Here is a 16,847-nt window from a genome sequence, read left to right on the forward strand (position 1 = left end):
TGGAGGCGGTATGAAAATGGATGGGAGAACTGTACGATATTGACAAGGCAGGGCACAGACCCGGCAGCACATCGGGGCTCCCAGCAGCCCCAACACATCCCGCAGCGCACAGCCCGCCCTGTGTCCTGTGCCCTGTGTCCCTGTGTCTTGCGCCCTGTGTCCTGTGCCCTGTACCCTGTGTCCAGTGTCCTGTGACATGTGTCCTGTGCCCTGTGCCCTTTATCCTGTATCCTGTACCCTGTGTCCTGTGTCCTGTGACATGTGTCCTGTGTCCTGTGCCCTGTGCCCTTTATCCTGTACCCTGTACCCTGTGCCCTATGTCCTGTGCCCTGTGCCCTATGTCCTGTGTCCTGTGCCCTGTGCCCTTTATCCTGTATCCTGTACCCTGTGTCCTGTGCCCTGTGTCTTGCGCCCTGTGCCCCATTCCCTGCACCCTGTGCCCTGTGTCCTGTGCCCTGTGCTGTGTGTCCTGTGCCCCGCAGCCGCCCGGCCCGTCATCCCGCCCCAGCACGGCGCCATGGCAGCGCTGTCCCGCAGCAGACACAGCGCCGTGTGATTGGCTGCAGGGCCGTGGGGTGACGGCAGCTGAGGGCGGGCCGCGGTTCCCGTGCGTGTCGCGGGGCGTGGCGGGCTGGTGGCTGCGGCATCGCGGGGCGGGAGGCGCGGCGCCGCTCGGCCCCATTGTGTGGCGCGGCGGCGGCTGCCCGGGCCCGGCCGCCATCTTGTGCCGGAGGGCTCCGCTCCGCTGCCGCCGCCGCCGCCGCCGCCGCGGCCTCCTCGAGAGGCCGGGCCCTCCGCCCGGCAGCCGATGCCGGCGCGGGGTGAGGCGCCGTGCGGGGCCCGGTTCGGCCGCAGCTCCTGAACCCGCATCGGGAGAGCGAGGCCCGGCCCCGCCGCGCCGCTCCCGCCCCATCAGGAGAGGGGCAGGGCCGCACCGCGCCACACCGCCCCGCAACCGGCGGAGCTGTGCCGCGCCATGAAGATCAAGGATGCCAAGAAGCCGTGTAAGGGCTGCGAAACGAGGGGATGTGGCGTCCGGAGGGTGTTTGTTTTTCTCTAATAGAGGCTTTAAACCTCGGGGCTGGGTTGGCGTGATGGGAATGAGCAGTGCATGGTTGGTTGCAGGGCGAGGATGGGCTGTTCGGCTCATCATGTTGTGAAGTATCTGAGGTCGGGGGGCTTTTGGAGAGAACTGACTGCGATTAGTTCCTTAGGCAGTGAACTTCGGAGTCATCGCACAGATCTCTGCTCCTCCTTGGTCACACGGCTGGTGCCTGAGATGGAGCAGGCCTACAGAAGCACTGCGGTGGAGCTTGGGGTCTGTGCTCAAATGAACCTGAAAGCTGAGTTGGGTTCATAATACCCTTTTAGCCAGATAGTTTGTAACCAGGTGCTTTATAACAGCCAGAGGCTCCTCTCGGTAGAACTGTAGAGTAGGTGTTTTCCTCTTAGAGGAAGTGATCAGAGCTCAATGTGACGTGGGGCAGAGCAGCTGACCATTGCTGAGCAGATCATAGGCATGTTGATAGGAGCCTGCAGAGCAGAGCTGAGAAATTGCCTCTGCCTGGCTCTGCTTTCACCTGTGTTGTTCTGTGCTGTGAAAGTGAGTGTAACCAGTGACTCAGTGCTGGGTTTGTACTAGGATAGGGGTGGGGAGGCTGGAGGCATCTACTATGTTTACATTCCTGATGTCAATCCAGTGCCCAGGCACCTTGTTGTGGTCCTCCCTTAAAAGCCTTCACCTCAATAATGCTGGTTATGCTGCGTTGTTGTGAAAATAAACTTGTCAGAAATGCAGCTGAGTTTGTGGAAGTTGGCTGTGCTGTGGGCTCTCTTGAGAGAGGATGGCAAAGGGTTGTTTAAATTTCCTTTGAAGGAGTTGGGAAGTGATAGATAGAAAGGAGGACAGCAGGAGTTCAAATTGGGAAGAGCTTCTATTGGGTAGTTGATGTAACATTAGAAGAGGTTATGAACTCTCCATCATTGGAGTGTTCTTGAAGAATTTAAGAGGTTTTAAAGCATTGGCAAGACAAGCTGTAGTTAAGCCTTTAGTTAACATTGCCCAGGCAGTTCCTGTTAGTGTGAATGAGGCTGGTCGAGGTGACCTCACAGGTCCTTCCCAACAAGCGCTTTCATGGTTGTTCTTCCAGGGAAGTCCATATGAGGAAGAATGATTGGCTCTTGTAAGAGGAACTTCCAAAGGTTATTTGGGGTGCAGGTGATAAATACGAGAGCAAAGCATCCTGCAGAACTGCCATTGCCTGAGATCTGACTAGAGAGAAAACATCCCACAGCATTGGCCTGAGCATTGGCCTATTGCAGTTCTCCCTTCCTACCTAGTACAGCAGAGGGAATGGAACCTAGATGCCTTGCTTGTAATTCTTAATAAACCTTTTTCTGTCATTTATATAATACAAAGAAAAGTTTCTACGCTTAGAATTGTAACTTGCCGATTGTAGCATCAGTGGGATCTGTGAACAGCTCTCTTCATAAATGGGGCATCTTAAGTCATGTTTTCCTATCAGCTGGAGGAACATGTGGTGTGAGCAAGAGAAGTTAACTTAGAGGGTGACTGTGTCCTGCCACTGCTGTCAGTTACAGTATCTAACCTGGCTTTCTCACAGCAGTTTTTATGCTAAAATATGGCCTAGCAACAACTTTAGGAATAAAGGTTGTGTTAATCCTTCGTTATCAGAGCAGAAAAAATAGTCAAATCTCTCGTTTGAATGAGCACGGAGGATGTTGTGTGGTTTGGGGGGTGTTTATTGAGCAGCATTTGAATGTGTGAGTAGAGTTCCTCGTTGTTCTGTTGTACCTTTGCTCAGAGCGGTGCTGATTCTCTGTTCCTATAAGAATTTTTGTTCTTCCTTGTTAAAAAGTACAGTGCTGCTTTATTCTTCCTCACAAAGCTGACCTGTCCCTTATCTCCGCAGCATTCCCATGGTTTGGAATGGACATTGGGGGAACCTTGGTGAAACTTGCCTATTTTGAACCTATTGATATCACTGCGGAGGAGGAGCAGGAGGAAGTCGAAAGCTTGAAGAGCATCCGCAAGTACCTGACATCGAACGTGGCCTATGGATCCACAGGCATTCGGGATGTCCACCTGGAGCTGAAAGACTTAACGATTTTCGGTCGGAGAGGAAACTTGCACTTTATTCGATTTCCGACTCATGATCTGCCTACTTTTATCCAAATGGGAAGGGATAAAAACTTCTCGACGCTGCATACGGTGCTCTGTGCCACAGGAGGTGGAGCTTACAAGTTTGAAGAAGACTTTCGCACAGTAGGTAGCTGCCTTTCCCTCCTGCTGCTGCGGGAGGCATTGCTGATGGCAGGTTGGAACAAGCAGGGTTTGGAAAGACACAAGGGAGTGCTCAGAGTCTGAACTGTTAGTTCATTTGTTCAGTCATTGGCGTGGTTGTTTAGCAATATGCTTGCAGACGTAAAGGTACAGGTACCTTTTTGGAGAACAGCCTTTTCCTAATCCGTGGTGGTTTGTTTTTTTCCTGATGGGATAATGCTTAAACCACTGAGGTTTGGGTTTTCTTTCTCATGCAGTTTGTGATGATAGCGGTTTGGTGTTAACGGGTATATTTTGACAAAGTGACTATCTATAAGGCAATCGTTTTCAGCAACAGAGGAGTCTGGAATTTTTTTGATGTGTTTTGGCTGCTCCTTTGACAATCAGAAGGGGTTATTTGTTTAGATGCAGTTTCTGTCTGAAGGCAGTTGTTCATAGCTGTGGGTCTCATCGTGGTATCTAGTACAACACATCCTGATTTCGGAGTGGCTGCAGATCTCTTGTAGTGGAGCAAAACTGCTTCATTATCTAAAACTCCACGGAAGTATTTTGTTGGAGCAGTCTCTGGTCTGCTCAAAAGTGAAGCCTCACAAGCAGAAAAGCTGAATTGAGCTATGGGAAGAGAGGGGGGCTGGCAGTCTGGAAGTGTTGTCATCTGGTACTGGTGGTGTTGGTCAGTGGCATGCAACCCAGATGGTTGTGCTCCCTGATCTGCACCCAGGCTGCTGTCTGAAAGTGAGCTCATGCCATTCAGAGGTGCACCCCAATATCCTACAGAATTTCTCACCATTTCTCTGTGTTGTTTTGTTGTTTGTTTTTTTTAATAATCCTTAGTGCGCTAATAAAGATGTGATAATGGTAGGATGCTATTTAGGTGTTTATCTCAAGCTTTTATCTGCTGATATGTTGGTGTAATGCTTTCCCTTCTGAGGTGAGAGCGAGCCCACAAGCATTGGGTTGATGTGGAGATGTGCAGGTTTCACCAGTGTGACACGTGATGGGGCCTGCAGGGTGATTTTGAGACCTACATTTATAGACTGATTTGCTGATGGAGATATTCAGAGTTTACCTTTTGAGATCTTCATTGGCTCTGTAGCAGACCAGAAGTTTCTGAATTAGCCATCTGAGACAGCTTCTTGAAGTTAAGCAGTCCAAATATATTGATGAGTTGTGGCATATTTGAGTAATGTTTGAACAGATTGACACTGTCTTTTTTATTTTTTAAACACAGATTGGAAACCTCCAGCTGCACAAACTGGACGAGCTTGACTGCCTTGTCAAAGGCTTGCTGTACATAGACTCTGTCAGCTTCAATGGCCAGGCAGAGTGCTATTACTTTGAAAATGCCTCAGAACCTGAGCGATGCCAGAAGATGCCTTTTAACCTGGATGACCCGTATCCACTGCTGGTTGTTAACATTGGTTCAGGAGTCAGTATTTTATCGGTTCATTCCAAAGACAACTATAAGAGAGTAACTGGAACAAGGTAACTTAAATTCCCACATTGGGGTAATTACCCAGTGGAACAGTGCACCTTCTGCTTTCAGCATTTTTCTTCTCTCCCTGGCTTTCTCCTCCCTCTCTGCAGTACTGAAAATGCATACCTTTAATTTGCAGCTGCATTCACTGCTGCCCTTATCTGTATTTCTGTTATGTTTTATGTTCTGGAGATGTAACCCATGTCTTATTTACTGGTAGCTGCTAGAACTGCTCCATAGTGAGTTTTATAGTTGATGTCTTAAGTTTTGAATCCTCTTCTCTTGCTCTACAGAAGAGTAAATATGTTCATGTGTGTTTTACTGGAAACAGTCAAGGATCAGCCAGTGTTCTGATGGCTTTTCAGGATATTTCCTTCTCTGATTGCATCTTCCAGCAGATGTTTTGATACTTTTTTGCCTATTTGTTAGCTCTTCTTGCACAGTTAGCTTCTTGTAAGTTTCTTACATAAGTGCTGAGTAATAACTGTTAATGTAGTGAACCTTGAACAGAAGGGGAGGCAACTTGGTGTCTTGCTTCACGTGCTTTGTTTTGTTAGTCAGACATAGTCTCTGATGATAAAGCAGTATTTAAAAGCAGCTGTTTTTCTTTATTAGTCTAGGTGGAGGAACCTTCCTTGGTTTATGCAGTTTGTTGACAGGCTGTGAAAGTTTTGAAGAAGCTTTGGAAATGGCATCCAAAGGAGACAGCACACATGCAGACAAGCTGGTTCGAGATATCTATGGGGGAGACTATGAAAGATTTGGCTTGCCAGGATGGGCTGTAGCATCCAGGTAAGGAACAGTTTCTTGCTCATTATGTTTTTAGGTTTTAATTTTTCCCTCTCTTCTTGTCTGACTGAAGTGATGCAGTTTCAAATATAGGGCTTAAACTGTTCATGTAAAGCAAACTTCTTTTTTCAAATCTTACTGTAATCAAGTTACACTTGCTCTAAATTGAGGAGAATCATAATAAAAACGTTTCTGACTCTGACCTGTCTTAGATCTGACACAGTAGTAAAATGTGTAGCTGTGGAGTCTCCTTTTCATTTTTTTTAATTCATGAGAAATGATCTACTGCAGGTAGTAATGAGTATGTTCAGATTTAGATCTCTGCATTTGTACAGCCTATATATTATTCTGTTCACTGTTTGGTTCCAGAGGATTCATAAATTAAGCTCATCTCTGATTTCTTTCCGTGTTCAGAAGAGAGGACTGGGTACATACTGTGAGTGAGGGAGCAAGTGAGAGAAGCTGGAGTGTTCATCAGTCAGACTTGGGCACTGACTTCATTTACAGAGCCTAGGAGTGCAGAGTAGCTTTGCAGAAGGATAAGGCTACTTCTTGCTGTATGTGATTCTTTGTGAAAGTCAGCTGCATACTAGGATTTTGCTGGGAGTTGTTACTGTAACAGCCCTTCAGTATAAAGGAATAAATACACCTGCTGTAGTGTTAGTTGCAGTGTTACAAATTACTGTATATAATAAGGATGTGAAAGACAGCTTCTTGCAAACAAATATGAGGCATAAGTTGTATTGTAGCATAAAAACCATGTTCTGTAATTACTTCGAGTGGACTCAGGTCACTTTATATTTACTGTTTTTTTTCTCTTGTTCTAGTTTTGGGAATATGATCTACAAAGAGAAGAGAGAGACTGTTAGCAAAGAAGATCTTGCCAGAGCCATATTGGTCACCATCACCAATAACATCGGGTCCATTGCCCGGATGTGTGCAGTAAATGAGGTAAACATCCAGGGAAGATTTAGTTCATTATTATTATAGTTCTATTATTTGGTTTCAGATTAAATGACTGCCAAAATGATGCATCTTTTCAAGCCTTTACATGTGTTCTCAAATGAAACAAACATATTTGTGTAGTAAAGAACTCAGAATTGATTCGTAATATTTTGGCAGTCTCTGTAGAAGGCTTATGTGAGTCTTCCAGCACTGAAGCACACACTGAGGAGTCTGGAGCAAGCCTGTAAAGAGGCTGTAGTGACCCTCGCAATCTAGAGGTGTAGGAAGGAGCAAATTACAGCCATGCACAGTTGGAGGATGGGAGGAAGTGGTCACAGTTTGCAGCAAAGGGAAATCTGATTGGTGTTAGCACTGAAACGTGGACTTGGAGACGCCACCTTGAGCAACTTGAGACCTGCTTTAAGTAGTTGGTTGTAGCTCATGACTTCCAGTAGCTCCTTCAAGCTGAAATTATTCTTTAATAAAAGCTCACAGAACACCTTACTTTTGTTAAACATTGCTTTTAATTTTTACTAACATGAGACTTTGAATTGTTTTGACACCTGTCTCCTTAGCGCTTGGTACAGATATGGTTTCTTGCCATCTTCAATTTCTCAAAGCTCAGTTTAATACAGCTAGCATAGACCTGTGAAAGAATACTGAATTTAAACATAGAATGTATTTAGAGTGTCTAAACACCAGAGATTTCCTCGATAATTATCAACAAACTTTAAACGAGGTGAGGTTTAGTAACAGCTTTCTTAGGTAAGTCTGTGAGCAACTCTGTTTAAAGCTCTGCTTAAAATCTGTGGGGTGATGGTCTTAGAAACCTCTTAGCCTTCTTAGCTGCTGTCATCATTTTACATAGGAGATTTCGTTGATATAGATCAACGGACTAATATCTTGAGCTGATTATATGCAAAGAGGGAAATTGATTTAGTTCTTATTTCATCTATAAGCTGATCAGTTTACCTTAACAGCATGTTCTTGTCTTCACTATGAACTAATCAGGATAGCAAAAAATGGTGGCATATTAGTCTTCTGACTGCTTGTGGAGTTGCCATACTGGTTTTTGTCACGGCCTGGATACAAGTGTTCATCTAACACCCTTAATGCAATTAAGTTTTCCTTGGTTCTCACTCTCATATAATTAAATCAGTGTTTATTTTTGCTGACTTTTAATGTCAGATGTATTTCAGTGAATGGGGAAAAGCATGTGTTTTTTACATCCTTATATTTAATTTGATTAAAATTCACAGTTTGTTTGCAGTGTATGTGTCTTAGCCTCATCTTACTCTGACGTATATTGTGGTCTGAAGATGAAAAGAACATCTGTCTTGCTGCTTTCAGCTTCTTTACAGTGCTGCCTTGTTGCATGGAGATCAAGCAGCATTGTACAGGGCTATGAAGGCACTGAGTCTTCTCTACCATTTAATTTCACTTCTGGTCTGGCTGGTTCTTTGGCTTAGTTACAGAGAATACTCACATACTTTGAAACACAGGTGCTGCTCTGTAAGTTTGAGAGCTTTAATTCTTGAATGTTGGACTGTTCTTTCTCCACAGGTGTTCTAATTGTGGAACAAGTTTCTTGCTGGAGATAGTGTTGTTTCATAGCTGCTGTGTTGAGCAGTGGAAAGACTTAATCCTTTGCTGTTCTTCTCTTCTTTTCAGAAAATAAATAGAGTTGTGTTTGTTGGCAATTTTTTACGTGTGAATACTTTGTCAATGAAGCTTCTTGCATATGCACTGGATTACTGGTCGAAAGGCCAGCTGAAGGCCTTGTTCCTAGAACATGAGGTATGCTGTACTACGTTGATGTGATGTATTGTTTTTCCACTAATCAAAAGTGCCTTTATTCAGCAGCTACACACTTAGGTGTGATTTCCTGAGACAGTTGAGTAAATGCTGAAAATCAGACAGGATTTCTCAAACTGCATTGATTCTATGGGAGCAGCTCTTTCAGCCAGGGAAGGAAGTACTTCAGTCTGTATGGGCCGTCTTTGTTAATGCTGCAGATCTATTTGGGGAGGTACAAGAAATGTGAAGATTTGCACAAGGATTCAGCAGCCTTTTCTTGTTTTTTTGGTTTTTTGTTTGGGTTTGTAGTAGTTTGTTCTCAATTAAACTTGAGCAGTCCTGAAAGTCCTTAAGTATTTTCTATCAAGACTGCTTTCATGCTACCACAGATACCTGTTACTCTTTTCTTCTAGTGTTTCTGCTCTCTGACTCGTCTGCTTTGCAGTAGCTTCTGAAGTTACATCAGTGTGTAATGCTGAAAGATATGAACTGTGTTGGTTAACATAAAGGCAATTGGTGTTAGTCACAGGTCTGACAGCTGGGATATACAGCTTCTTGGCAAGAGGTGGCAATCTTTGTCCTCAATTTGCTGGTCTGTACATATGCCACAATCAGATTTGTACCTCTTTGGTCAGTTCTCACAACACTTCCACTTGTAGCTTATTGTGAGACTGACAGTGGTTGGACTTCATGCTGCTGCCTGCAGTAATAGCTTGATAATAAAGGTAAAATATTTGTTTCATAAAGCTCTGAAAAGAAATGTGATGGATAATATACTAAGTGGATGTTGTTCTTACTGAAGTATGTGAATGAAAGTGGATGATGTTGTGATTGACCCTGACATTTGTGTTTGTTTTGAACAGGGCTACTTTGGAGCTGTTGGTGCTCTTCTTGGGCTGCCTAATTTCAGTTGAGATACAAGAGGTCACTACACTGAACTATTTTCCACCTGGATGACACTTATTTTTGGCAATGGGAACTAAATCTGGGGAGGGGGAAAGGAAATAACAGATTTTCTGTAACTTTTTAAATTGAAAAAGTGATGAGCTACTGAATATTGCCGTTCTAAGAAAGCCGTTTTTTTACTCCTTTGGGCATTCAAAAGTAAAATATTTGGGGATATCATTTGTGTTCATTAATTTGTGTAGCCATTATTGAACTTCCAGTATGCGATACATCCTTGGAAAACAAGCTTCTGGAATAAGGAATGCCATCCCTCCAAGTGCTCTGTACTAAAATATTGCCGGTTTCCTCCTGAGGCTTTAAGCCTATTTGTTTTGTATATCACTGAACAAAAAACGATTTTTATTGGCTTTACTTCAGCATGAGCACAATTTCCCTTGAGTACACAACCTTAAAAACAGTATGGAAGTATCAACAAAATGAGGAGACTGTAGGCAATTGTTCCCCACTGTGGCAATAGTAATTATGCTCTTTTTATGTGTAATGGAAGTATTATTAATGCTCTGTTTTTCGGTGGGAAGAGTAAAAGCAGAAAATCAGCCAAAGCAGCAGAGTAAGCAGTTGATATTTTAAAGGTCTTGTGAATACACCTACCTGCCTTCTTTGCTTATTTGAAGGTTTACCTGATTTATTTCCCCACCAGGATGTGACTTCCAAAAATAATGCCATCTATTCTGGCGGGTTTTCTTGGTGCCTCATAAATTCTGACATCGTACATCATAAGCTGTATTATAGGCACCACAAAGCCTGTGAGAGTTAAACCCTCATAAGGTGGACTGAAAATGGAACATTACAATTCTGATGCTTTGGCTCATCTATATGGAGATTTGGAAGTTTTCTCTGCCATTGTATTGTACTGAAAAGCTGATTTCTCTGCAGTTTTTTGAGTTAATCAGACTCTAATTAGATGTTCAACATGGAAGATTACTTGGTTGCTTTTGGATTTGAGGGTTTGTGCTCTGAAAGTTGAGGGCAGCATCAGAGGTTGTATTGCAGTACTAGAAGTACAATATGTGGTGCACTCACAGTATGGAACCGTTCATCAAACTGTGGCCTTGGGATAAACTCTGGAACTGATCTTTCAATATTTTTCCTGTGTACTTTTCAGATTGTTGTTATTGTAATAAGCATATTCCTGAGGCAGGGCATGAAATCATAGGTTTGAAAGGAGATTATACAGTCGTTAGCTATTTGAATCTTTGTGGACTAAAAAAACACTCAAGTTTATGATTAGATTTTGATGTGGTTTCCTATAAATGCATGAGGGGAAACCAAAGTAGAACACACTTGTGTTGGGTTTTAATGTGTTTTTAGAACTGATAATTGCTCAAGTATTTCACAGCATGGCTGCATTGTATTCACAGACACACACACAAGGTATGTTTGACAGCTCAATGTGCATTTTTCAGTTGTCCTTCATTTGATTTCAGTGCCCCGTCATAGCATTGCACGGGGTTTTGTTGTTGTTCTTTCTGTGTTGCTTTTAAAAAGGAAACAAACTGCCTTCCTTTAAGAGTGCAGTAACGTAGAGTGGCTGCTTTGTTAAGCCCAGATATAGCTCATCTGCTGCTGCTTTTTTTACTGCTCATGTCACGTTTCAGAATGTTTTGACGGCCTCCTGGAAAATTTATTTTCCTTCCAAAGCAAAGTATTTTGAGGCACACTATAGCTTGCTTAAAAATAGTTCCTTTGAACTATTTATTGCATCTTCACTTCTCATGCTGTTACTGAAGCAGTAATTGGAAGTATCTATTATGTTTAACAAGGAGCACATGTAGGAAAGGTGGTTACTTAATGACCATGACCGTGGCTAATTTAAACCATTTGAAACTGATATGACATAAATACATCTTTAAGGTTAATTGGGCAACTATGGAATAAATTCAATAATAGCAGCACTCTATGGAAACTACTGTGAGAATGGAAAGGCATGCTCTACCTCTAGTTTCCTTCCCTTGAGCTTGCAGAAAAACCAATTGCTTCCTTCTGCTTGTTTTATCAGCACAATTGTTATTTCATTCCTTCCAAGTTTTCAAGATTTTCTTTTGGTTTGTCTCATTTTCTCTCAACTCAGAACTTGTTACTGGAGTCTCCAAAGGTTGGCTCTACCACCACCAGTAATGCTGGGCTTCACAAATGGTTGCAAGATAAGCCTTAAAATCGTCTTACCTAAATTCTTTTCTAAATTGGCTGAAAAGGCTTGTATCTTTTATACAAATACCTGAAGTAAGTTGCTTTTCACCAGTCTTTGCAGTTTACTTTCATGCTTGATATTTCTCTTCCTCAAAGCTAACAGTTTCAAGCTGCTGCAAAGCGAGCTGATTCAGTGTACAACAGCAGAGGACATCTGGGGTTTTCTCAGGGCTCCTTTTCTCAAGTAGAACTGCTCTAAAGGAAGGCTGTCTGATCCTTCTAAAGCAAAACATAAAACTCATTTGGAACGTGTAATTGCTTTCAACTCAATCAGCCATGCAAGTGCCTTTTAAGTTGTTCATATAATGCCAATTTTGATGGTACTACTTAATCTGTGTGACTTTTTGACCAGTGTTGCTTATCAGATAATTTTATCAGCCATGGAGATGATCCCTTCAATCTAGTGTAGCTAGAGATGCCAGGAAAACTGTGTCAGCTTTTGGGCTGCCCATCTCCATAGCCCTTACCTTGGGGTAGTGCCTTCGCACTTCTGTTTGATCTTTTTAACTATTCAACGCACAGTTTTATTCTATCTGTATCTCCCTAAAAATTGTACTGGTTTTTATCCAGATGAGAAAAGGTATTTAATATATTTTTTTTCTGGCCAAAGAAATTTTTGATATGAAACTATCCCAGGTTGGTATAGCTGCTAAACTTAACCTCATCCACTGTTCCAGTTCTACATGGGGTAACAGCAGCTTGAACAAAAAGAGAACTTTTTCTACAATCCACTTTGAATACTTAGTAAACTTGAGTGAACATATCTTAGCGGAGGTTTAATTGTAAATACTACTTCAATTTATTCAATTTCTTTTTCTTATTAAGACTCAAAGTTAACAGTCCAGAGAAAAGCAACATTGGTACAGTTGTCTAGTTTGGTCCAGATATTAAAACATATTTGGGTGTTTGCTGTACCTTCTGAGGATCTTTGCCTGTCTTTCTCTATGGGTGAGCAAGCACCTGTGTGATTGTACTAACCCATCATAGAATACTTTTGTATTTCAGAGCTGGGACAGCAGGATCTCATTCCTTCCATGCCACACTTACTCTCAACATGAAAGTTAACAACAAAAGTTCAGTTCTGGCTTCTCATAGTGGAGTAAATGTTCCTTCAGTAGTACTGTGAGATGTCTGCATTTGAGTTGGTAGTATATTTGCTAGGTGATTATATTGACTTTAAGGATTCATTACTAACACTTTGTCTCTATCCAGTGTAGGTCTTCAGGAAATTTCTGCTTTCAAGCAAGTCGCAGTAGCTTCTCATTTTAAACGTTTCAGAATAACAGTGAGGTTTTAACACCTGAGACTAATCAGTATATTTTATTATTCCGGAGTAAGTCTCTGCTTATTCAAGACTAGATGATACCTTACACATTCAGTCTGACTTATGCTAATGCCTACATTCATTCAAACCACGGTTTAAACATCACTTTCACTATTCACAATCTGGAAACTGGTTGGCTCTAATTCTGAGGCAACAGTTTGCTTGAGTTCTGAACAGAGCTCAGGATCAGTGTAGTTCTGTTTAGCTGGTCAGCTTTTTATCCCAAGTCCATTTGCACATATCCCAAGGTTTGTTCTCTTCCTTGTCGATGTTTTCCTAGTGCCAGGGATTTCTACATCCTTTTTCTAATTATTATTATTATATAAGCTTACAAGACACATGAGTGTGTAATAGAGCTGTTCTTAGGTTAAAAACTAACCAGAAATGCTGTGGATCAGACTGGAAGTGTTTGACCAAGACCTGCTGGTTACAGTGCAGAGCTAGGAAGACACTTGACACATCTAGTTACTTTTTGGTTTTAGTATTTAACACTTAACACAGTGAGAGGGAGAATAGTTCAGATCATTGTAGATAAAATGGACAAATTATTTTAAGTCCTCAGATGTGACCATGGGAGAGAAAGAAAAAACCCCACCTTGTTGCGCAGCGTGGAGGGATAATTGTCCACTTGCATTGAGTTTTATTAATATGTTCCAAAGTACATTGCCAGTATTCTGCCATCTGAGATAGAATATTATTAATTCCTTGTATTAAAGTCCGCAAAAAAAGCCTGTTTAGTTACTTTTGTTTACTTCAAACGTACAAAATATATTAAACATTTGTAAAAACGTATTTCACGCTTTGTGAAAACATCTCAAAAGATGCTGTAATATAATTGTAATTATTTGTGTGCTAATGGAATGTGTTGGAGCAGTCTAAGTCTGCATAACTGAGTGCCAAGTCCTGCTCTCTTCAGTTACTGAAGCAGATAATTCTCTTAAGTTGGGGCTGTTGGAGATGAGTGAGCAGGATTTGGCCTCAAGGCCTCCTGCTTGGGGAATGCAGTCGTGCTACTTTGCATATTCCTGCTGGTGCTGCATCATTTGTTGAAAGAGAAAAGTTATAAATAGAAATTGTAAATAAAGTATGTATAGCCTGGTCCTTGTGAGAGACTTAAAACAGACAGGGTTCGGCTTCCCGTGCTGCTTTCTGTAAGGCTCCTGACATTCCAGGTATGCGTTATGGTACGGATCATTTTCATTGCAGGATTTCAGTGTTACCTTCAGGCTTGTTTTCTCATTGTACCTGTTATAAGCAGGTAGCACCAACTAGAACAGCATCAGCATTTGTTTTCTGCTAAAACATCAAGAAAATCAGACATTCCTTTTAGCCTTTGGGAAAGTTTTTGAAGAGATGCAGAAATACCATTTAAAATGAAACATGTTAATTAGTCTCATCCGTAAAATAAACTGGAATATGGTCTATCAGTTGCTACTCCATGCTATAAATTACTGATGTTTCACTGCTCCTCTAGCATCAGTTTGAGAGCATTGTAAATACAGACTTTGGAGGAGGTGTGTTAGTTCCAGGCCGTGCAGTACAAACAATGATGGTAAGACTAGAGAACTCATATTTTGAGAAATAAAAAACTAACAGCATCTAGAACGTGGAAATTAGTGCATTGATGTTATAGGATATAGAGGGCTTTTGATAACCTGCGCTTTTCTACATTTCTGATGAGTTGGGGCATTTTAACACTTGAGTATTTGATTTTTTCCATTGACTGTCCTGTCATGCCTGCTAATGACCAATTGCTTCTCTTCACGTGTTTGTTTTTGATGCTTAGCAAAACAAGCAGGCAGATCTGTAAAATGCAAACCCCTCGTAGGATGGAAGTTCTCTCAAGAGCCATTTGGTTAAGTTGCCTTATTCTATGACATTGCACTCATGTTATGTCTCCACTTTCTTGTTTACTGTTCTGACCCTGAAGATGCGGTAGAAAAACGTGCTACAAATTTTTATTCCTAAATTACAGATCAATACCTTTGTGTCACCTGTTAATATAGCTCTTGTAAATGATACCTTTATGCCATCTGTAACGCAGCTCTTGTAAATTGTTTAAATTATTTCTTTTTATAGATTCTCATTATTGAATGTACAGATTAGACCCTTTATTATGTCACTGAATAAGTTCATTGCGCCTTAAATGTGGCCAGGGCTGTAAACCATCCCATTAAAACTGTAAATAACTCTTTACTGCTTGTTTGCATGAATGAAGTTTGCATTTCATTTACCTTGTCATCAGCCAACTCCTCTGTGATGGGCCTACTTTTTACAGTTCATTTTCCTGGTTTTGTTAGCATTCATTCTGTATGAATGTTGAAACAGTACTTTTGTCTTTTCCTAATAAATAACTTGAAATTGTTTGTTGGTCTTTGTGGGGTTTATGGATTTTTTTTTTTTTCCTTCTTTAGCACCCAGAGTTGCTAAGATGGTTGATACTGAGGATATTGCATAATGTTTCATGTCAAGGAAAGGGACTTGTGTGGTTATCATGCTCTTTACTTCCTCTCCTACTTGATATTTCTTAAATTCAGTTTGTTTTTAAAAACATTTCATGCCGTAAATAATTTTCGGCTTGCCTTCCAAATGAACTTGGGAGCATGTATTGTTACATAGACTCAGATGACTCAGAATTCTATTTTCCTGCTGAATAAAATACAGCGTGTCTTTATAAACTGTCATTTATCCTCTCCTGAAGTTTTCCCTTGCTTATGTTTCAATAAAGCCAAATGTCATTGCCTTGAACAGGCAAGTAGTTTTCAGGACTGACGTTTGTGCCACAAAGCACATTAGTAGTTCATGTTGAGATGGTTTTGGTGGGTCAGAGATTGTGCTCCAGGGTTCATTTTCCAAAGCTTTTAGCTCTGCAAACGGTGAGTCTTGGTTTTAAATTGCCAAAGGTAAAACACTGAAAATGCCACTCTGTGTTGTATCCCCATAAAGTCTGGCCCTGAAGAACTTCGTGCCAAAGCCATGCAGGCAGAAGCTTGTAAGAAATACTGATTCTTCTACAAGATTGTGATGTGTTGATTTAGCCTGGAGTGCATTGATTTTAATGCAGGAATGTGATGTGCATCTTTGAGCATATTACCTTAGGTTTATAATTTATTTATTATTACCTTAGGTCTATTACATGATCCTTGAGGTCCCTTCCAACCCGGGTCATTCTGTCATTCTGTTTTTGTACAGCCAGTTTGCATTTAGCTGGGGCCCTTAACCACGTCCTGGTGCAGCCCATTGTGAGCTCAGGCCAGGCTTCCAGGTCAGCTGTGTCAGCTGCATTATTTGCATTATTTCCATCTTACCTACTGGTGAAATAAAGACTTTGTTTCTATGGACAAAGTGACTTCCTCTTATTCAGCCACCTGTGTGGGATTTTTTCTTGGACACCAAAACTATCAACCTCTTATTTAAGAATCCTTTCAATGTTTCTCTTTTTAGAAGTGTAGATTAAAAATGAAGTTCAGCTTGGTCTTGGAGTGAAAGTCCCTTGTTCTAAAAGTGTTTCTGTCCATCAGCAGATCTTCGTCAAGCATTCCATGCTGCAGTATGAAGCATCTGGTAGCAGTTGCCTTGTGCACAGCAGTGGGGGCGTCCCCAGCTCGTAGCCAGGATCCAGCAGAGGGAGCAGGCAGCGTGCAGCCAGCAGGGCTGCTCAGGCAGGTACGGCTGCAGGGCTGCTATACTGCCACTGCTGCACTGTGCAGGCACAGCTGGGGGACAGCATTTATGCAGCCTCAGAGTGTGTGTGTGGGTGAGAGTCGGTCTGGCAGCGGTGGCTCTGCTTTAAATTACAGGGTCTTAAGAGTAATTGCTTTCAGGAAGCTGCAGTGACTGGCTAGTGGGCCCCAGAAACTGGCCAGCAAGTGACTGGTGAGAGTATATGTTACATTGAAGCCATGAGCTGTTGCAGAGGAAGCAGCATATACTTTCTGTAGGTAAAAATCCCTCTTTCAACCAGTAAAGCTCTGCGGTTCCTGAAGGTGCCTTCCTGCAAAGGATGTAAAACTGCCTTGAGTTTTTTACATGCCTAAAACATGTTTGAGTCAATG

The 16,847-nt window shown here is 42.0% G+C and overlaps 2 protein-coding genes across 3 annotated transcripts in view; both read left to right on the top strand.

Annotated features, from left to right (window-relative positions):
- Positions 1 to 849: 849 nt before the first annotated feature.
- Positions 850 to 15,158, top strand: PANK3 (pantothenate kinase 3). 2 transcript variants are annotated; one of them, XM_015875949.2, is made up of 7 exons: positions 850 to 1,004; positions 2,934 to 3,286; positions 4,536 to 4,789; positions 5,397 to 5,573; positions 6,398 to 6,521; positions 8,187 to 8,312; positions 9,176 to 15,158. In XM_015875949.2, exons 1-7 carry the CDS (start codon positions 977 to 979, stop codon positions 9,224 to 9,226), a joined length of 1,113 nt encoding a protein of 370 aa, XP_015731435.1. In that variant the 5' UTR covers positions 850 to 976; the 3' UTR covers positions 9,227 to 15,158. The 2 variants fall into 2 exon arrangements, with proteins under 2 accessions (XP_015731435.1, XP_015731436.1); XM_015875950.2 differs by lacking the exons at positions 8,187 to 8,312; positions 9,176 to 15,158 and adding an exon at positions 8,079 to 8,102.
- A 1,144-nt stretch (positions 15,159 to 16,302) lies between these two features.
- LOC107320244 (rho GTPase-activating protein 7-like) overlaps positions 16,303 to 16,847 on the top strand; it is a 35,135-nt gene continuing 34,590 nt past the window's right edge. The window contains exon 1 of the mRNA XM_032447369.1: positions 16,303 to 16,458. The gene's annotated coding sequence lies outside the window, so the exon portion shown is untranslated. The remainder of the gene's footprint in view (positions 16,459 to 16,847) is intronic.

The sequence above is a fragment of the Coturnix japonica genome, chromosome 13, assembly GCF_001577835.2.
Source record: "Coturnix japonica isolate 7356 chromosome 13, Coturnix japonica 2.1, whole genome shotgun sequence".
Taxonomy (NCBI): Eukaryota; Metazoa; Chordata; class Aves; order Galliformes; family Phasianidae; genus Coturnix; species Coturnix japonica.